General features: G+C 45.5%; 1 protein-coding gene across 6 annotated transcripts; it reads right to left on the reverse strand.

Moving 5' to 3' along the window:
• Positions 1 to 527: 527 nt before the first annotated feature.
• hcfc1a (host cell factor C1a) lies at positions 528 to 13,915 on the reverse strand. 6 transcript variants are annotated; one of them, XM_015960008.3, is made up of 28 exons: positions 13,781 to 13,915; positions 12,445 to 12,645; positions 11,667 to 11,815; positions 11,046 to 11,206; positions 10,753 to 10,961; positions 10,521 to 10,605; positions 10,309 to 10,415; positions 10,048 to 10,227; positions 9,728 to 9,970; positions 9,501 to 9,649; positions 9,210 to 9,392; positions 8,067 to 8,288; positions 7,633 to 7,737; positions 7,299 to 7,515; positions 7,019 to 7,155; positions 6,794 to 6,941; positions 6,497 to 6,717; positions 3,507 to 4,263; positions 3,150 to 3,298; positions 2,859 to 2,993; positions 2,534 to 2,741; positions 2,124 to 2,396; positions 1,932 to 2,038; positions 1,714 to 1,848; positions 1,454 to 1,639; positions 1,038 to 1,335; positions 903 to 966; positions 528 to 818 (listed from the first exon to the last, which is right to left on the reverse strand). In XM_015960008.3, the coding sequence occupies exons 2-28, from the start codon at positions 12,638 to 12,640 to the stop codon at positions 779 to 781; spliced, it is 5,064 nt and encodes a 1,687-aa protein (XP_015815494.1). In that variant the 5' UTR covers positions 12,641 to 12,645; positions 13,781 to 13,915; the 3' UTR covers positions 528 to 778. The 6 variants fall into 6 exon arrangements, with proteins under 6 accessions (XP_015815494.1, XP_015815489.1, XP_015815491.1 ...); XM_015960003.3 differs by having other exon boundaries at positions 9,501 to 9,970; XM_015960005.3 differs by lacking the exon at positions 13,781 to 13,915 and adding an exon at positions 13,560 to 13,692 and having other exon boundaries at positions 9,501 to 9,970.
• Positions 13,916 to 22,643: the final 8,728 nt, after the last annotated feature.

Below are 22,643 nucleotides of genomic sequence, written 5' to 3' on the forward strand. Positions count from 1 at the left end.
TCCTAGCAAAGTCCATCATGCCTTCTCCACAAATCTCCTCCGGGTTTGTCCACTCCAGCGTGTCTGCCACCGGTCCTCGTGTCGGGGGAAACAAAAGCGCACAGTGATGATTTTAGCAGGAGACGGGGGTCCAGTACGGCGACGGTACCGACGTGTTTCTCCATGAAGCACATTTGTTTTGAGCCAAAAACACAAAAGAAAGGAATAAAGAAAACGATGTCCTCGTCTGTGGAGGACAAGTGCTTTATTGGTTTCCATACCGACTCTTTCCTCTCGTCTAAACCAACGCCTCCAAAGCCGTTTGTCGACACTGTACAACATTTGGTGTAGTCTCTCTCTACATTCCCCCAGGATTCACCAAACACAGAAAAAAGAAAAAGGTAACATCGCGCGCGCTCAGGCAGGATCCCAGTTGGCTGAAAGCGTAAACGCTTCTCTACATTGTTCAACTACTTGAAACAAGCCAAAAAACAAGATGTTAAAAAAGATGGAAAAGGGCGTGACTGAAAAAGAGAATGTGCTTCTAGGTTTTGGTGTTGCTCTAAAAATATCACAACCAACAGAACAAGTAGAGGAACGAAGGGTTTTATCTACAGAAACATCTCAGATCGACTTTAATCTCCGCTTCATGTCGCTGCTCTGCCTTTGCTGCCGTCTTGAACCGAGACGTGGGGGTGGAGGGTGAGATTAAGATGAGGAGGGGTGAAGCTCAGTCTTCCTGATAAAAAGGACAGTAGGAAAAAAAAAAGACCGACTAGGAGGGGATCTCTGGGGACCCTCACTGGTCCGTCCTTGCTTTCTTTAGACCAGCAGGTTTCCTGCAGGAGGACACATGAAACCAGCGTCAGTATGGCGTGTGTGGCGAGGATCAGCTCAGCATGAAACAAGGCAGCTGCACTTACATGTCAGGTGAGGCGCCCGGTCTCTTAGGAGCAAGTTTAGCAGATGCAGCATCTTTACCAGATTCTGTGAAGCACAACAACGATTAGTCAGTTTGTCAACAAACATTTTGTCACCGTGTGGGAATCTAAACGAACCCTGCAGCCATCGGACTTGGGTGGCAGGGCCGTAACCCTTCTCGTTGCGAGCGGCGATGCGGAAGATGATAGCTGGCTTCGTGGTGTAGTCGATGTGAGCGTTGGAGAGGCTGGACGACTGCACCAAGCATGACGGGTTGGGTCCACAATACACTCTCATGAAGGCTAGCTGAGCTGGGGTGGAGGCCTTGGCCTCGGTCGTCTGGTTGCTCTGGATAGCCAGGTACACAGAGTACTCAATAATCTTTCCTGAGGTCACAGACGGGGGCTCCCAGGTCAGGTGGGCTCCATCGGGACTCTGTGGACCACAGTGGGAAACAAAATCAGTGCTTTGTTTCAAAAGGTGGTCAAACAGTCACGATCCAAGACCGCTCTGGGATTCAAACACAGCCCAGTGCTAAAACAGGACTGTTTACCTTGCTGATCTTGATGGCACAAGGTGCCCCTGGAAACCCGGGTAGGCAAGTCTTGAAAGCAGAAATCTCAGAGAAGGCTCCACGACCACAAGCGTTAATTCCTGCAACACGGAATTTGTAAGCTGTGCCAGGCTGCAGCTCCATTTTCTTCATCTGACTGTAGTCGGGCACGACGCCAGAGTCATCCTACCAAACACGTGTGTGGTTAGAGACCATCTCAACACAAAACAGACATGAACGCTGCCCTGCAGCACACTCACATCTCCCTGAGAATCATCTGCTGGCACATAGAAGTGAGTCACAACCATATTTGTCACTTTCACAATTCCAACATCAAACCACTGGTTCTCCTTCTTCACAACAGGCTTCGCTGGAGTCGGCTGAGGGGCTTGTTTCTGGTCAGATGAAAGAATAAAGAGTCATGAGAGTGATGCTTCCACTCTGAGCTGTGACAGATGCCAATTATAAAATGTCTCACCTCTCCTTCGATGCCGTTGGCGACCTCTGCCAGTGTGGCTGCTGCTTGCAGCTTAGCTGGACTTGCTACTGATCCAGATGGTGCAAATGTACTTGAAGGCGCCAGAGCTGGATTTAGGGTAAAGCAGCATAAATTAGTTCCCCTACATGTACGAAACATCTCAGAATTCAAATAGAGTGATTGCAGACTCACTTTCAGCAGCGGTGCGTGGAAGGATGGACGCCACGGATGCAACGGAGGCTGCTATTTCGTTGTGTCCGTTGCTTTCCACAGACGGGTCGTTGAGGCTGTCAGCTGGTGCGAGGCCCTCAGTAGGTAGGCTGGTGTCCACCGAGGCCTGCTGGGCAGCAGCCTGGGCCTCCTGCAGCTGCTGCTGCTGTTGGACCAACGCTGCAAGCTCCTGCTGGGTCAGCATGATGGGGATGCTGGTGGTCTGCTGACCGTCTCCGGCAGCATCACCTTCATCTGTAAATGGTTAAATGTAAAGCTTAGTAAGTGCTTAAATCCGCTTCATAACTGCAAAAAACATTTTTTAATGACTGGATGTGATCTAACGAGAAGATTAGTGGAAGAATATTTTAAAATGATGTGTGCTTGCTCACTCATGACAGCCTGCTGCGCAGCTTGAAGAACAGCCTGGATGGCCAGAGCCTGGGCCTCCTCAGTGGCTGCTGCCTGAGCGGCGGCCTCGGCTGCAGCGGTCACAGCCAGCTCTTCATCCGACAGCCCCGTCACCATCAGCGTGGCTCCCTGACCCTCAGACATCAGCTCTGAGGGCAGGTTCAAGGCTGTCGCAGCAGCTGCTTCTCCCTGGAAGAAGACATTAAAAGCACAATGAAATGGGTGCAAAAAGCTGGAGCTCAGATCAAGTGGATTCTAGAAAGTGAAGCTAGCGCTGGCTGTTATCAGACGTCATGTTTTATTCACCTCTGCTTGTGTCTCCATTGCTGCAGCTGCCTCCTCCGCAGGTGCTGCTTCAGCTGACGCAGCCTCATCAGTTTGCATGGGTTCTTCTGTGGAGCTAGCAGCAGCGCTCGCTCCCTCTGTGATGGATGAAATCGACTGAAGGGGAAAGAACCACACAGATCAGATGCGTTACATAATGGCAGCAAAAAATAAACAAATAAACACATAAAAAAATTAAAATAAAAAAACAAACAAACATAAAAACATCTGTGAAAAGTAGAAAACACACAAAAACGCTAGAGTTTTCTTTACAGGTACTGAGGGCCCGGGGACCGGTGTGGACTGGGTGACAGTAGTGATGGCCCGGCCTTGGGTGGTGGCAGCTGGAGCAGCTGCTGCAGTACTGGAAGCTACCTCTGGGCTGCTGGTTCCTTCCGCTTCCTCTTCCGTCTGCTGGGCAGCTGGAAAAAAAACATCACCCTGACTGACTTCTCAGTTGCGCCTCTTACATTTGTTACACAAGCTAAGAAAGTCTTCATCTTGGTGAATGAAACATCCCAGTAAACAACCAGTCTGCTGTAGACAACCCTCATGCTGGTGGCTGAGCTGTGCACATGGCAGCACGTCTACCCATCAACCCCATCCTTAGACCAAACACTGCTAGCATACCTGTTCCTTCGCCAGTCTCCATGCTGCACGTAGCAGTGGTGGCAGTGTTGGTGGTCCCGGTCTCGTGTGTTTCACAGGGTGGGTTGGAGCAGACCCTCTGGACCAGGCCTGACGCTGTGCTGGTCTGATCTCCTCCCATGTTGGAGGTGGCTGTGGACGTAGTGTTGGTGGTCCCCGTCTCGTGAGTTTCACAGGGCGGTTTGGGGGGAACGCTCTGCACGGTGCTCGTCTCCCCTGCATTCATGGTGGATGAAGACTGCGTGGCTGTGTTGGTGGTCCCTGTCTCGTGGGTCTCACAGGGCGGGTTGGAGCAAGCGCTCTGCACGGTGCCCGTCTCCCCTGTATTCATGGTGGATGAAGACTGCGTGGCTGTGTTGGTGGTCCCTGTCACGTGGGTCTCACAGGGCGGGTTGGAGCACACCTGCTGGACTCCTCCCATGTTCGACGAGGCTGTGGTGGCTGTGTTTGTTGTCCCTGTCTCGTGGGTCTCACAGGGCGGGTTGGAGCACACCTGTCCCGCTCCGATGGTGGCAGAGGAGGTGGTGGCGGTGTTGGTGGTTCCGGTCTCGTGGGTCTCACAGGGCGGGTTGGAGCAGACCAGGGTGACAGTCCCAGAGCCATCTCCAGCTGCTCCTGCATCGGTGGAGCTGGGTTGCTCAGAAGTCGGTGAAGCCAGAATGGAAACAGGGAGGTCTTGAATGGGTTGGGCCTCCACACCACTGGGAGTTGTGATCAGAGTGACCTGGGTGGGCTGGTTCTGAAACAAAACAAATGAATAAATCTGACTCTTTAAAGGGTCAAACAAGTGCATAAATAACCCTTTAAGTGCCAAAGTCGCAATGTTGAGACAAGCGTCATTGCTGACTTTAACGAGCCACAGCGACAAATATGATCCCTGATGACGTTACTACTTTCCACCAGAAGATGGTGGAGATGTGCAGCTTCAGGCTGAGCAACACTCATGAGTGTGTTTATATTGAAAGTTTCAGAGACTTTCGGGTTTGAAAACCACCTCCCGCCGAGAGGTTCCAGTCCTGGGAGAGGAGGAGAGATGTGCGCAGCATGAAGAGGTTGAATATTAGAGATAAAACTTACAATTGCCGGCAGGTCTGATCTTTGTCTGGTCATAACCAGATTATGAAGCAGAATATCTACTTTCTCATGAAGAATTCACTCATCCAGCCGAAAAGATTGACAAGACAGCTGGTGCTGCACAAGCGTACGGTGTATGGAGCTTACAAGCTCCAAACGTCGGGTTCGAAGTTTGTTTCACCGTGTTTGGGACATGATGGATGTAGAAATTATGGTAAAAACACAGCTAATGTGACAGATGTAGCAGCAAAGTAAAAAACTAATAAATAAAAAGCTGTAAATAAATAAATCGGCAGATGCTTTTGTTAAGTACGGAAATCAAAGTGTGCCACATAATTAGGGATGCAGCTATCGAATATTTTTGTAATCGAGTACTCTATAGAATCATTTATCGAGTACTCTAATAAATGACCCTTATGTGTTTGTAAACCATTATATCAAATAGCATGTTATAAAATATGAAAGACCTCTTAAAATGAGCACGCAACTGCCAGTTATTCTTCAAGTTTTATTTAAAATTAGTTTTCAAAACTTCAACTTTACTTCACAGTAAACAAATGTCTGTGCAAAAAAATAAGTAAACAACCTGAGCCGACATTACCCTCGTGCGAGAATCTACCGGCACCAGAACCAGAACCGCTCACGGCGCATGCGCAAACATGGCTCACCCGTGGTTTTGTCAAATTATACTGATCACAAAACATTTATTTACTTTCTTTCGTTTTCCTCTGATAAATACCCGCGTCCTCCTGAAGCAATCCTGAGGGACAAGACTTCAATAACAACACAATAAAAAGTCTGACGTGTTGTAAAAATTGCTGTTTTTAGCACATTTTTGGTCCGACGTGTTGCTACCAGATGTACGGTGTGAGCTGAAACTGAGTGCTACAAATAAAAAAGTTGCACAGTGTCCGCAGAATATGTAGCAGACCTCCGAGTCCGCCTGCAGAAGAGACATTTACATGTGGATGTTTGCTGGTCAGGTGCTGCAGCATGGAGGATGTGGTGTTGTGGTGGGCTAAATCCATTTTACAGTATTTACACTGGACTATAATTTCCGCCTTACGACGTGAAAAATGGTTCCAGACCTTTGACATTTTCTGTCTTTTTCGCACTCCACCGGGGTCCACGTTGTCCGCCACGGCTAAAGAGAAAGTTAAGTTACATTTGCTACTTGCGTGTGCATTCAGTGCAGTGTGTATGTGCGTCAGTCCGGGTGAAACGTGACCCTGGGTGATTGCAAAGCCATGAATTAATTAAACATGAATTAAACGAATCCTCGAGGCAGAGAATTTGACTTGAGGATTTTTTGTACTCGACTTATTCGAGGTACTCGAGGAATCGTTTCAGCCCAAGACATAATCATAAAACTATTCTTTCCCTTGCATCAAATGATCATTACATTCAAGGGAAGGACGTCCCTGAAGCCGTACAAGCTCAAAAAACCTGAGATGGGTCTGGAAATATATGGAAAAAGCATTTCCCTTGAGTGAGGGCAATATAAATATCAAAAAATACAATATAAAAGATAAAAATTCTCATTTAAATCTCTCTCTCTCTCTCTCGTTACATTTCTAAATAACTTTTCTAAATAACCCTAACCCTAAAAAATAAGAAGGAACATCTGTAAAAACGATGCATTCCAATACGGCAGCCTGATGATGTCATAATATGCTAATCAGATGAAAGAATTAGCTCCCAACACAAACTTTGGGTCCTACTGAAGATGTTTCTCTTTTACAGTCTACCTTTATCTCTAATCATTTCCAAGCTACAACCTTAAATAGTTATGTCAAAACTGAACATTTTCTTGAGAAAACTCCGGCGCCCAAAGGGTTAACAGCAGATCGTCTCTAACACCAGCATCCTGGCTACAGCTCAGGACCGCTGGGCCTTACCTGTACTGTCATAGTGGGCGAGGAGAGCGAGGAAGTAGAAGTCAGGCTGGTCTGGGCAGCTGACACAGTGATGGCAGTTGGGTTGATCACCTGGCTGGACAGCGTGGCAATGGTTCCCAGTGTGGTGCTAGGCGTTACCAGTGAGGCACTGGAACTGTCGGCAGCGCCTCCAGCCAAGGCGGTGGACACGGTGCCAGTGACTGTGCCCAAAGTGGTGACTCCTGGAGGAAATGAAGGTAATGTGCTAAAGAGAACACTTTAAATAACAAAATGTGCAGTCACAACCAGTGTGCTCACCAGTAGTTCCCTTGACAACCAGAGTGGTGACGGTGGGTTTAACAGATGACACGGTTACTGGAGTAACCAGACGAACGCCACCCACCGTGCTCATGGGCACCGTGCGCAGAATAGTTCCAGGCTGTCCAGGAGCACCCTTTAGCACCACCTAGGAACACACACACCCGCTTTAGATGCCACACGATGACAGCTGCTGCTCTGATGGGTCACCGGGCCGGTCAGTACCTGCGTCAGGCCCTGCTGCCCAGCTGCAGTGGTGAGTTTGGGCACTGCCGTGATGATTTTACCAGGAGTTCCAGTGGTCATTACCTTTGTGGTAAGGATTGTTATAGGTGTTTTCATACCTCCACTGCTTGTCACACCTGAAAAAACAAAACATGAAACATTTTCTCACATCAACTGGAGACTAAAATAAGTCTGGATACCCGACTGTCATTTGTATTTTTTTCTTCCTCTCGTTGGCAAAAAGGAATAGAGCTAAAAAAATAAATAAAATAAAGCTAACCTGTGGCTCCTGGCTGAGTCATGATGGCCGACATGGGGATAGTCTTGATGATGGTGGTGCCCTGCTTAGTAGTAGTAGGAGAAACCCCACTTATGTTGAGGATAGTGGGCTTGTTTCCGGTGCCCCCAGCCTGCGTTGTGGTGATGATCGTTGTGGGTTTGCCATCTGCAGAAGTCACCAGCTTCAGAATGGTGCCAGCTGGGAGGGGACCCTTGGTCTGAGAACAAAAGCACCTGTTAAACAAGCCATTTGGGGGGAAAGCCACCTGCTGCCCATCTCAGGAGTTTAAGCTACCTCCTGTTTTTTTTTTCCTGCACTCATGCAGATAGCTGACCTGTATGATCTGTGTGAGAGGGTTAGTGGAGGCCTGGCCTGTGACAGCTGATGTCTGCACTGGCTTGGTTTGCACCACAGACATCATCTTGCCAAGGTTGGAGATCTGCCAACATAGGAAAGAGACTCAAACTCACGAGTCACAGGGAGTTCAGCGGGAAGGCGGACCACTAAACCTGCGGCTTTGGGTCATTTCAGCCCTAACTGAACTACAACCATGCAGATGACTAACATCATGCTCCCTGCTTTCTAACTCCAGCCCTCCAACAGTCACTGTAGGCCAGCTAAACACACACACACACACACACACACACACACACACACACACACACACACACACACACACACACACACACACGGTGATTTATAAAATCCAGGATTTATTAAAGCACCACTTTTATAATAAAATGTGTTGCACGATTCCTGGTTTCTTACCAGAGTGCCACTGCCACCCATGGTGAGGGGACTCTTGACCAGAGTGATGGTTTTGGTGACTCCTCCCACCACAGTGGTGACCACCTGGGCCTGCTGAGCTACTGTGACAGCACCAGACTTGTGCACAGTAATGATGGGTCTAGTGGTGGTGGGAGAGGAGGCAGTCGCAGTGCCCGCCTGGGCTGCAGCAGTCTTCAACATCCGGGTAGCTGGGTTACTGACCTACAAGCACAAAACCATCTTGACTTAACTGACACACTGTCGCCGGGGACACACCGGCCGCGGAAGCGCCGCGAAGCGAATCGCTCACGAAATTCGGCCGCTGCTCGCCGCTCCTCAGTTCAGATCAGACGCGCCCCAGTCGAGGCGCGCCTCGGCTCAGCTGTAGTTTTTCTTTTAAAACACTTGGTGTCCTCAATTTCCTCTCTGCCTTTTCTCAGCTATTTTCCTCTACGTGTGTGCGCGCGCGCGTGTGTGTGTGTGTGTGTGAACCTACGGTATGAGTTGTTTCTGCCAGTTGAATCTCTTGGAACCCGCTCCAGTTCTGCAGCTGTATCCTAGCAGTTTCTTCCTAAATGGGTACGTAAATAATCATGTTTTTCGGGGGTCGTACAGCTCCTTGTGTTTCTCAACTTCCATAATTAATTTAAAGTCATCCATCGTAACTGCTTGCCTCGGACTTTCTGCCTCTCTGTCCTGTTTGCTCCGGTGAAAAGACACCCAAAACCACACACCCCTTCAAGTGGTCACACACGCACACAAGTTCGATGTGTGTGTGTGTTCGTGTGGTTTTTCTGCAGTGTCTGATTACGAACACATTTGACTATTGCGGAATTTTATTTTGAAATGCTTTATTTTGTTAACTTTACCGGCCTGCCTCTTATGTCTAGGTTTGACTTCCTGCCAGAATTGACGCGATTCACCCGCGGCTCGCGAAAAAAATAGAGCCGACGCCGAAATGATCGCTGCACGGCGCGGGCTGGGGCGCCGGCGCGAGGCGATTCGCGGCGCTTCGGCGGCCCATGTGGTCTATAGAATAGCTCAACAAGGGCGCCGAATGAAGGCGACCCCATTTTCGCGGCGCTTCCGCGGCCGGTGTGTCCCCGGCCTGTGTCTGAACACCCAGCATGTTCTAGTAGGTACCATTACTGGAGAAGCCACTTTGACTGTGGTAGTGCCCGGAGAAACAGCAACCGTCTTCAGAATGGTGGCACCTGGAGGAACATTGAGGACAGTTCCTGCAGATGAGGGCGGGATCTTCTGTGTGGCTGCAGCTGCAGCAGCCAAAGCTGCCATGCCACTCATCTGAGGGCTGCTACCGATCGGCTAAGAACAAAGAAAAAGTACAACATTCCTGAATTCATCTGTTGACACAACAGTGAGACACCACACCAAAGCTCTGAAAGACTGAGTGCTGTGTGAAAACAGCCGTACCGATCCTTGGGTGGTTTGGGTAGGCACTACCATTCGAACACCGGGAGGAAGGGATGTCACGGTGACGGGGGATTTCCCCGGCTGGCTGGGGCGAACTGTGACGACAGACGCACCAGTGGCAGACTGCTGAGCTGCAACCTTTAAAACAGCTGCAATCACAATACACATCATCAAGACTTTATGCTGAAGTAAGTGAGGAGTTTGGATCTCGCTGTCCTGATTGTTACCCGTGTGTGGTAAACTCTGAGCAGAAGGTGCTGCAGCAGCAGGCACAGGGCTCTTTGGGGAGTTAACAGGCTGTGATGGGGTTGCACTCGTGGCTGGTGAGGCTGCTGCTGGGGTTGCTGGGATGTCATACTTCTGCAGCTGCAGCAAGTACGTGTCGGCGGTGGAAACGGCCCCCCAGCTCACTTCCAGAGAGTTTGTGTTGGCACGGACGAGCTGTACTCTGGCTGGAGCATGTGGCCGCTCTGAAAGATGAATAGCATCATTAAAATAAATAACAAAAAAGTGCTTTGACCTTATTATCACCCATGAGCACACTTACCTGTTTCAAGGTACCAAAGGTCTTTACAACAGACCTGGTTGTTCCACGCTTTACGATAACCGTCGCGACCACTCCACACGTACAGCCTGGAGTTGATGGCCACAGCGCAGTGGCCAGCACGGGCCCTGGGTATGTTGTCTTCCAGAGTATCCATCAACACCGTCTCCCAGCACATGGTGTCTAAAAGAACAAGGCAGCGTTTAGCACTGGAGCAACCTCTTTCACTCTGCATTCTGGTGTCAAATCTGATGGTAAACAAACCCAGATTTAGGCAGGCCAGCGTGTTTGTACATTTCCACTCTTTTTCATGCGTGGCTACTTTAACATCATCCATCACCAAGGGAACCCATCCTCCAAAAACATACATTCTGCAATGAGAGAAAAAAGAAGGAATCAGTCAGATCCTGCCATCAGGAAACGTTTTACAGATTTCTACCATCAGAACACAGATCTACACTCAACAGCCTCCTCACTTGTTTGTGATTGTGGTGGCAGAGTGAAGACTCCGTGGAAGTGGTGCTGTTCCACCTACTGATGGTTTGTTCCAAGTCAGGGTATCTAGGGATAAAGACCATCTCACATTAGTCAACTCTACTCACTTCTCCATCAAACTTGAACCCATCTCTTCTCTTTCTCATAAGAAATGTTCCATTTCCAACACATCATCAGATACTAGTTTAGGGTGGCTCCTCCTCTTAAACATACCAATATCCAGAGTCCACAGATCTCCAAGACGACATCCACTCATCCCTCCATAGATTATCAAACGGGATTTCCTGGTGGTCTTCTCTGTGTACACCACAGCGGTGTGACTCTCACGGGGAGGAGGCAGAACTCCATATGTGATTGGAATATCCCATCCAACCACGCTAGAACCTGGACGAAGCTCAAGCGTGTACAGATCATTCAGGTATCTGAAATTACAAAACAAGACAGAAGATCAGAGTCAAGCAGAGCAGGGGTGAGCTGAGGAGTCTGACGGTGACAACCGTCCTTACCTGGGAATGTTGTTTTTTGGGTCTTCACTATCATTGGCCAGTCCACCAAACAAGTAGCATTTGTTACCAACCAATGAAAAACTGTGGCCAAGGCGAGGACAAGGAGGGGGGCCGTTTTTGGGATTTTTTGCTTTCAGTTTTTTCCATTCCCATCTGCTGGCCTGGGACAGACCGCAGAAACAACACGCCGTTAGTAAATCAAGGTGCTAGAGTTCTGGTAGTGATGGTTACGTTTGTGTAAAAATTAAATGTATTTTATCCCAACTCTGCTGAACAGCATTTATCTCGTCTATCTTTCAACTTTCCTGAATTCAAATTAATTTGAAGCTTACATTTTAATGACTTTACATTTGAGTGTTTAATTATAAAGTCAGAAAACCTTAATCCTTTAACTTGGAAATGGAAGATTTATTCCATCAATAAGCTCCTAAAGCAGCCAGACAAGATCCAATTCAGCCACCCTGCTAAAGTACTACAGAACAACACATTTGTTACATAATATTTTGTAAACAAGTTCAATTTATTTACACTAGAAATTTGTACTAATAAACACCCCATTGCATTTTTAAAAACAATACTTCAATGTACAAATTCACCTAAAAAAAGTAAGAGAGCGATTACCTGTAGTTCATAGAGATCATTGCTATACTTTCCATACTCCACCATCCCACCAAACACCAACAACCGAGTTCCATCACAAACAAAACCATATGCAGCACAACCAGGAGGAATATCACCACGAACCGCTGGGATAAACCACTGGTTTGTTGCTGAAATCAAAACAAAACAATGTAAAGCTCATTTATATACGCTTTTGTTTTTACTCCAGAAGTCAAAATTATGTTATTACTAAGGTAAGGATAAAACTCCCACAGTTAGTGCCAACTCTAAACAACTTCTTAGGATACTGATCCAACTAACTTTGGGATTTAAAACAGTAAATAAACATTAATTTTATGTGAACTGTGATCACTTATTAAAAACATTCTACATACAAAAGAACAGATGGTTTCACTAGTAAAGTATTCATGTACTTGTCCCTAATTAGACCGATTTGAATGAGTTCAGTGGTTCTGGTTAAAGAACAGGAAACGAGGCAAACTTAAACCAACCATCATCATCCATTTTATTTTAGCCCGCCTTTTTTCACCCTGGAGTGACATGCAGTCTCCAGCAGGGGGAGACAATGTGTACAGAAGCGGGCTTGTTTGGCCTACTCAGGCCTACACAATGTTTAACTTCAAATATCTTAAATTTCTATTAAAGCTGGATGTTGGTATGCAACGTGGTGTTCATTTATTCGATAACGTACTGTTACATGTGCCAATATACCGAGCACGGCACTGTTTCGGCTACATTCATACAGCTGTTCCAGTTTTATGATGGAAGCTAAACTTACCGGTGTTGTACACATGTAATTCATCAACAATCCCCTCGTTGCCACCACCAAAGACGACCATAAGCTCCTTTATTGCCACAGCTCTGTGTCCATGCCTGGGTCGGGGAACCGGACCTGACCACCCGAGGACCCGTTTCCATCGCGGCTGCAGAACCGACGCAGTGGTCCCGGTCACTGCGGAGCCTGGGGCAGACATGACTTCTGCCAGAAAACAAAACAAAAAAAATAAACTTGTTTTATCGCCCCAAAACTATCGTGCCGTTTGTAACACAATAAATCTAAAAAGACATCAGCAGCATGTAACCGACGAGAGCACCAAACCAGTCAAATATTCGGGGGGGCTTGCTGCTAAAGTAGCTTGAGGGCTAAAAAACTGTTAGCGGTAAACTTCGATTGAAAGATGCACTCACGCTAAACAAGATGCAATGCCTTAATTCAAGCCTCTCGTTACTTATACGTAGTTGTGTAAATACCCAGTTATCTTGATAAATGCATGTTTTTACCATCACGTAAATTTCCTCCAAGATATTTGAATTCAATCCGTGGAAGCAGCCATCTCACAACCAAACAAACCGCCGCTAAAGCTACTGCCCTTCTGAAAAATGGCGGAAGCGAATTAAAAGGCTAAATACATAGACACTAACCGATAGCACCGGCAAAAAATACGATACAACATCGTGTTCTACATGTGCAACTGCATCTGAGCAAAACTAATAATATACAGCTGTAACTTGAATTACACCCTAATTTAGAATTGTTAGCAAGAGTCGTCTTATTTTCATGCCTCTCATTTCGTAGCTAGCAACATTAGCATTTTACAACGATTTAACGCAAATAACCTTAAAAAGTATCCTCAAGCGTGCGAATACATATACACTGTTTAATAATATGACAACTCACAACTACAGTCGAATGGTTTGTCGTTATTGTGATAAAAACGGGCTATTTGTGACATCCAAACAAACTGTTAGCTCCATTAGCTCCTGCGGCTAGCCTGTGAGCTTAATTTGCCCATGCTAATAGCGTTAGCTTGCGGCTCGCAACTGTCAAAGCGTCGTCCAATTTCACAATTAAATTCGACATAACTTCAAATAACCTTCGCATGCACAATTTACCCGATAGAGAATTAGTTGCACAAACACCTCTGAAACTGAGCTACATGCAGGTAAACCATGAAAATGCTGTATTATTCTGTTTCATGCCGTCTCTGGAAGCAGCCATCTTTTCGACAATCGGCCTCTATCGGCAGCTCCCACAAGAAAAATGGCCGGGCGGTTTGCTACAACAAAACATAACAAACCCGAAAAAGACACAAACATTTCAAAGTTATACTCACTTTATCCGATGCAGTAGATGTAAAAACACTGGTATGTGCTCTTATGTTGTGTCAATAATCCACATTCATTCGATTTGTAGAGAAGTATTTGCTCTCATGCCTGCCTGGAAGCTGCCATCTTCTTGACAATCAGAGGCGGAGGAAAATGGAAGAGTCACCCAAAGTAAACATGGCGACGCAGAGCCGCTCGATAACAACTTCACAGTCTAACACCGAAACACGGAATTTTTTATTTGCCATTGTGAGCTTGTAAACGTGTTTTTGTATCTGGATATACTTTAACAATACTTGAAATCTCCATACTGTAAACATATCACGATTTTTATGAATTTATAACAAGTTGTGTGTTCGCGGTGGGGTTATTGTCCCATACTAAAGATGGCGACATCCGTTCTGGAATCTTTTTATTTTCTTATATCGGGTAACGAATATTTTATTTCTCAGCAACAGACGTAGCGATGTTCAAACGTGCACAGTGACAGTGTGCGTGAACCAGTTCACAAAATAAACTTTGTTAAATTTTAATGTTGACACACCCACGTTAGCGCGCCTCCCCACAAACACGCACATACACGCGCGTGTGCGAGGCAAGCTTTTTTGTGGCAGTACAGTTGTTTTTATTGTCGTGTTGCATAAAGAGCGAGCCCCTTTATAAATTATTAATACAAATGCAATATACTTTTAATATGTTTCTAAACTAAACTGCATCAGTCTAATAATATTTTGTGCTACATTTAAGCATAACTCTCAACTAAATTTAAGAATGTTGTTCACTCACATTTTCAAATGAAGCCTATAAACATTTTTCAATTTCTAAAGGGTTTTTCATCTAATAAAATACAATATCAATTTACAATCTACATAAATAGAAACAGAAATCAATATGGATTCTGAAATTTTATTTCTCCTCAAGGGTTATTTAATGATAAGACTGGGGTTTGTAGATCTATCAGAATGGTTATGATAGTGTAAGATAAACTACCCAACAGAACAGAAACCTCTTTGAGTTTACTTTTAGCTACATATTTTGTCTTATGGGACGTGCTCCTAGGTACTGATAGTATTCTGTTGTGCTGTAAAGGGAATAAATGTTCAGTAGCAGTGGTTGTCTTTGGTTGTAATACGTTTTATTTCCTTTAGATGGCAGGTTTGCATTCTTCTTGAAAGCCTCTTTCACAGAAACACACAAATCAGAGATTGTTTTAGATTCGTTCTCCTACTTCACAATCACAGTAATCTTATCATACATTTAGGACAAATTTAAAGGGAATCTGGGTTAAAACACACATAACACACACACACACACACACACACACACACACACACACACACACACACACACACACACACACACACACTTTTAAACGTGACCCATTTGCAGTACTTCTGCATCTTGTTTCTTGCCCATAGAGACTTACTCACCTATATGTCAGATTAATTTCTGATTAAAATATGTTGAATAATAAGCTCACTTTTAATCAGCTTGCTTTGAAGCTGTTTATGGATCTTGAAGAAAAGGTTTATGCACGCTGTCTAATCAGTCCCTTGATATGCCTTTGGACATGAAGCCATTGAGTAAGTACAAATGTCTAAAGAATGGTCACTTTTGACTTGCTAATCATCACTATCTCCTTGCTTTTATCATGAATGTCACAATTATTTATACTTGTACCGGCTGAATAGTCATGGTCCTTACAACCAACAGTCTTCATGTCATTGCTCGTGTCATTGCACTCAAACCTGTTGAACATCTTGTCAAACACTTTGTACACCCATTTTGAAAACCCTATTTTTAAGGAGTTTCCATGGAAATCTCCATAAATTACTGTTCCCAGGTGAACCTCACACTAATGAAATTGGTGTGTGTCCTGGTGACAATCGGACGATGTATGTAGTGGTTTGGGATAATGTTAGCTTCCATCACTCTGCTGTAGTCGGGCAGTGGTTTGCAGCACACGACAGGATGCTTATGGAGTTTCTTCCTCCTTACACTCCATTCCTAAATCCAATAGAGGAGTTTTTCTCTTCCTGGAGGTGGAAAGTTTATGACCGGCATCCACATGAGCAAATGGCCCTGCTAGCAGCCATGGATGCAATATGTGACAACATCACAGCAGAGTCCTGCAGAGGATGGATTTGCCACTCCAGGAGATACTTTCCTCGCTGCATTGCGAGGGATGACATCCGTTGTGATGTAGATGAAAATATGTGGCCAGACAGACAGAAACGTCTGGATGTGCCAGAATGATTTACTGTACCTGTATGTTACAGGACTGTGCAATACTGTATGTACTGTTACATGTACTGTATATTGTTCACATTTGTGCACAGCTCTACCAAAAGGGTGATTTTATGTTTACATGTATTCTACAGTAAACAAGTGACTGTAGCATATTTTTCTTTTGCACAATGCTGTAGAATTACAAACACTTCTATACAGTAAAAATGTAAAACGTACGTATTCAGTGTCTCAGTTACTCCCAAAACTCCCATAACATCTACAGTAACTTTACTGCACATTTCAAATGGCTGTACCAGTAGGGCATACTGCTGTCTTGAGCATTTTCAGGTGTCACCAAATATTCTTGCAACGGAAAACACTGAAATTATAAACTGTCATGGTGAAATCATGACAAAGCCATTTGACTATCTTGTTCATAGAGATGGTGTCAAGACTTTTCATTTTGATGGCACTGACAGTTTCATTGACATGAATACTTGCTTTTGAGGAATGGATTATCAATTTTGAGCATGTGACGTGCTTTTGCAGGCTATCCACTAGGTTTTGCAGTTTGCACCAATTGTTTTGAGAAATGCACTAACTGCTGTGCAAATGTTAATAGTGTTCTGAGAAACGCACCAAAGCGACTGAGAAACACTGTAACACACATTTAGACATATTTCAGATCAATATTCGAGAGTCATGGGTGTTTTGTGTATATATAAAAAGTTTCAGATGGTTGAGTTCAGCTCATGAAAAATGGGAGCAAAAACAATAGTGTTGCATCAGTAATTTTGTTCAGTGTGCAAGGCAGTTCCTGATGTTGTTTCTCTTGATCGCTTATAAGATATTTCCTTGGTTTGTCATTTTAAACACTCCTAAAAGTACATGTACCGTTGCTAGAGATGACCAACAAGAAGTGAACAAACCAAACCGTTCACACCATCTCACACACACAGAACGAGAGCTCCCTTTTGACAGCAGCAAAGATGGAACTGGGTGTGAAACTTTTACAACATTGAACCTTTATCTCAAACTGTTCAATGTTTTATTTACCTAAAGTTATTCATGAAATGTAGTCATTTTAAGGTAGAAGAAATGTTAAATCCATGTGTCCACACACACACACACACACACACACACACACACACACACACACACACACACACACGCACGCACGCACGCACGCACGCGCGCACACACACACACACACACACACACACATATGACACGGAATGAATTAGATACGTCATGGCAAACGTGAATGGGTAAACGGATAAGAGAGTCCAAGAATAGTAAGCGCATCCCAAAAGGTGACTCCCTTAAAGGAAAATAGGGCAAAGTTGTGAATATACCTAAACACACAATCCTCTAAGAGCAGGGTTCTTCTCTGTAATCATATATCATTCAGGTCACTTTTCGTTATTTCATTATCATTGTATACAAATTGTGCAAATTTCAAGTTAAAATAATGTACTCACTTGTTCGAATCTGCTTTCTTGATTCGTCATCTTCTTAAACTAAACCTAAAATCCCCTGATAAATTAGTTGTTGTTTCTTGTAATTACAAGATGTTATTCGTGCTCATTCCTGATTGCTGTTAGACTCTTCATGCTTTCATTATGTGGCTGCTTGACCACTGCAGCTGTTTATTGATGATTTTACCATGGTACAATGTATTAACACCTACTGATGTCAGTTACCCACCTAACCCAGATCAGGCAAGCACAGAAGTGTGCTCACCTGAGCTCAGACAAATACCTTTATCTTCTCTGCCTCCCTGACCCAACAGTAATTGTTAACAACCTGTAAGAGACTTAGGAACTGACTGGAAATCTGTACTTTAAGAGCTCAAAGAAGTCATGATGTAAAGTAGTCTGCCATAATCCTTGGCATAGTTCAGGGATTATGGCAGCAGGAAGTTTAACCTGAGAATGTTCCATCACACATCAGAGTGTCAGCCTGCAGGCAAATAATAAAAAAATCACTCCGATTTCCTAAACATGTCATCTTGTTAAGGAAACAGATGTCTGTTTCTTTTGATGGGAACAGAGGGAAAGAGAAAGAACGTGAATGAATGAATTCTTTATTGTGATTTTATTCAAATGCATGAAGAAATAGCAGCAGCTGTCACTGATAGGTGGCTCCTTGGAATGGTCACCAGTCCAACAAAGGACCTTTAGCTCAAGTTCAAGTTTATTTATATAGCACCAAATCACGACAAAAGTCGTCTCAAGACACTTCACATAATAAACATTCCAATACAGGTCAGTTTATTAAGCCAATCAGTAAAAAGTTTCCTATATAAGGAACCCCGCAGGTTGCATCGAGTCACTGACTAGTGTCAGAGTCTTTACAGCAATCCTCATACTAAGCAAGCACTTAGTGACAGTGGAGAGGAAAACTCCCTTTTAACAGGAAGAAACCTCCAGAGGATCCTGGCTCAGTATAAGCAGCCATCCTCCATGACTCACTGGGGATGGAGAAGACAGAGCAGACACACACACACACACACACACACACACACACACACACACACACACACACACACACACACACACACACACACACACACACACACACACACACACACACACACACACACACACACACACACACACACACACACACACACACACACACACACACAACAAGTATACCAAGTCATGTTTCTATGGTTACATTGTGATTTCTTAGTAAATATTCTATTTGCTGAGAGATAAACTTTATTGTATTTATCCTACACACACACACACACACACACACACACACACACACACACACACACACAACAAGTATACCAAGTCATGTTTCTATGGTTACATTGTGATTTCTTAGTAAATATTCTATTTGCTGAGAGATAAACTTTATTGTATTTATCCTAGTGAATCTATAATTAAACGAATAAACTAGTAGTAGCACATCCAATGTCAAGGAAAGTAAAAAGTTATTATCAGAAGAGGGAGAATGTTTAAGTGGTTAGCAGCAGTGTGCTAGACGATGGCCCCCTCCATGAGGCCACGACAGCTCAGCAGAACATCATTGTAGCTTCTTCTGGGGAGAAAAACACTTAGAGAAAAAATAAAGTTAACAGCTGAAATAGCAGAAAATAATACAGTTAAAGAGCAGATTGTAGAAGAAAGTAGTCGAGTGTGGAAAGTGGTCAGTGTATCCTCCAGCAGTCTAAGCCTATAGCAGCATAACTACAGAGATAACTCTGGATAACCTAGCCTTTTAGATGGAGGCATGTTGGAGGCAGGGCAAGGGAGAGCCGTCTTTACCGACTGTACACCCCACCTCCCTCTACTCCCCCACTTGTCCAGATCTAGGCTAACATCAGATTTTAACCATAGGCCCTATCAAATTAAAATGTTTCAAGCCTAGTCTCTGTTTATGGTGGGGGCGGTGTGCTGCTGACCTGAATTCAGGACGTTGGGGATCAGTGGGCGTATTTCAAAGACCTCCTAAATCCCAGCACCAGATCTTCCAGGAAGGAAGCAGAGTCCGGGAACTTTGGATTGGGCACTCGTGTCTCTGGTGTTGAGGTCACAGAAGTGGTCTTAAGCTCCTCAGTGGCGAGGCCTCGGAGGTGGATGAGATCTGCCCGGGGTTCCTTAAGGTTTTGGATGTCGCAGTGCTGTGTTGGCTGACACGGTTCTGTAATATCGCGTGCACATCGGGGGCACAGGATGTGTTCCAAGTATTGGGGGATCAGAATCCTGAGTCACTCTGGTGTAGAGTTGGTAAGTGTAGTGCTTTAAGAGCTCAAGATATTACCTTTACTCATGACCAATAAGCTGTGATACTCTATATAAATATTGCATCTCAGCCTGCTTGGTCTTTGGGTGTTTAATAAGATATAAAGAATGGGTCGTTCTAGGATTCTTTGTTTATTCAGGGGTTGTAAACACTTCGTCTTGATTCAAGGAGAGTCAGGTTTATAAAAGTAAGAATTTATTTTTAAAAAAAGTAAAACATGACAAGTTAACCAATATTTACTGTGATGGATGGGTCTAGGTGGATGAAATGTGATGTATGGTGTCTATGTATGAATATGATGTTATCAATTCAATTCAATTCAATTCAAGTTTATTTATATAGCGCCAAATCACGACAAGAGTCGTCTCAAGGCACTTCACATAATAAACACTCCAATTCAGGTCAGTTCATTAAGCCAATCAGAAATAATGTTTCCTATATAAGGAACCCAGCAAATTGCATCAAGTCACTGACTAGTATCAGTGACTTTACAGCAATCCTCATACTAAGAGAGCATAAAGCGACAGTGGAGAGGAAAACTCCCTTTTAACAGGAAGAAACCTCCAGAAAATCCTGGCTCAGTATAAGCAGCCATCCACCACGACTCACTGGGGGACTCATATCCTGCAAAAAGGCATCAGACGCTATCTGTGTGTCTACTTCACCCTTTCTTGGAGACCCTCTTCGTGGATCCGAAGGTCAGAGAGGTCGGATGATCTCTGGCACAGAGGGCCGTAGAATACCCGTAGCACTGACTCTCCAGTCCAGAGATGTCCCGGGTCACAACAGATGGAACCGTTTGCGTCTCGGAGGACTCTTAAGGAGTCGGAACAATATCAGCTTTTTTCACCAGGGAGGCATCCTGACCAGATGCCCGAGCCACCTCAACTGGCTCCTCTCGATGTGGAGGAGCAGCGGGTCTACTCCTAGCCCCTCCCGAATGACCGAGCTTCTCACCCTATCTCTAAGGGAGAGCCCAGCCACTTTTCGGAGAAAACTCATTTTGGCCGCTTGTATCTGTGATCTCGTTCTTTCGGTCACTACCCAAAGCTCATGACCATAGGTGAGGGTAGGAGCGTAGATCGGCCGGTAAATCGAGAGCTTCGCCTTCTGACTCAGCTCTCTCTTCACCACGACAGACCGGTAAAATGCCCGCATCACTGCAGATGCAGCGCCAATCCGCCTATCGATCTCACACTCCAGTTTCCCCTCACTCGTGAACAAGACCCCGAGATACTTAAACTCCTCCACTTGGGGCAGGACCTCATCCCTGACCCGGAGAAGGCATTCTACCCTTTTCCGAATCAAGGCCATGGTCTCAGATTTAGAGGAGCTGATTCTCATCCCAGCTGCTTCACACCCGGCTGCGAACCCCTCCAGAAAAAGCTGAAGATCATGTTCTGATGAAGCCAACAGGACCACATCATCTGCAAAAAGCAGAGACCTGATCCTCAGGCCACCAAAACGGATGCCCTCCACACCTTGGCTGCACCTAGAAATCCTGTCCATAAAGGTTATGAACAGAATCGGTGACAAAGGGCAGCCTTGGCGGAGTCCAACTCTCACTGGGAACGAGCCCGACTTACTGCCGGCAATGCGGACCAAGCTCTGACACCGGTCATACAGGGACCTAACAGTCTGTATCAGAGGGCCTGGTACCCTATACTCCTGGAGTACCCCCCACAGGGCCCCCAGAGGGACACGGTCAAATGCCTTCTCCATATCCACAAAACACGTGTAGACTGGTTGGGGAAATTCCCACGCACCCTCCAGGATCCCCCTAAGGGCATAGAGCTGGTTCAGTGTTCCACGGCCAGGACGAAAACCACATTGCTCCTCCTGAATCTGAGGTTCAACAATCCAACATATCCTCCTCTCCAGAACCCCTGAATAGACCTTACCAGGAAGGCTCAGGAGTGTGATCCCCCTGTAGTTGGAACACACCCTGCGGTCCCCCTTTTTAAATAAGGGGACCACACCCCCAGTCTGTCAGTCCAGTGGGACTGCCCCCGATGTCCACGCGATATTGCAGAGCCACGTCAGCCAACACTGCCCCACAACATCCAGAGCCTTAAGGAACTGTGGGCGAATCTCATCCACCCCTGGAGCCTTGCCACAGAGGAGCTTTTTAACCACCTCAGTGACCTCAGCACCAGAGATTTGAGAGGCCAACCCAAAGTCCCCAGACTCTGCTTCCTCACTGGAAGACATGATGGTGGGATTGAGGAGGTCTTCGAAGTATTCTGCCCACCGATCCACAACGTCCTGAGTAGAGGTCAGCAGCACACCGTCCCCACTATAGATTGTGTTGGTAGCATTCCATGTGCCAAGAGCCAGCTTCTGTAGCCGAGGACCAGACCGCCAAGGTCCCCGCCCTCGACTACCACCCGTCACACACTGCACCCAACCCCTTTGCCCCTTCCTCGAGTGGTGAGCCCATGGGAAGGGGGACCCACGTTTCCTTTGGATTACTGTAATTCATTACTCTCAGGAAGTCCACAGAATGTAGTTAAAAGTCTTCAGCTTGTCCAAAATGCTGCAGCTAGAGTTCTGATGAGAATTAAAAAGAGAGATCATATCTCTCCTGTCTTGGCTTCCCTACATTGGCTTCCAGTTAAATTCAGAATAAATTTTAAGATCCTCCTTCTCACAAATAAAGCTCAGAATAATCAAGCTCCATCATACATCAGTGACCTGATTGTTCCATACATTCCTAACCGAGCACTTCGCTCTCAGACTGCAGACTCAGACTGGTGGGTCCCAGAATATCTAAAAATAGGATGGAAGGTAGATCTTTTAGCTACCAGGCTCCTCTCCTGTGGAACCAACTCCCAGCTTTAGTCCGTGAGGCAGACATCTTGTCTACTTTTAAGAATAGGTTTA

The sequence above is a fragment of the Nothobranchius furzeri genome, chromosome 3 (assembly GCF_043380555.1).
Source record: "Nothobranchius furzeri strain GRZ-AD chromosome 3, NfurGRZ-RIMD1, whole genome shotgun sequence".
Taxonomy (NCBI): Eukaryota; Metazoa; Chordata; class Actinopteri; order Cyprinodontiformes; family Nothobranchiidae; genus Nothobranchius; species Nothobranchius furzeri.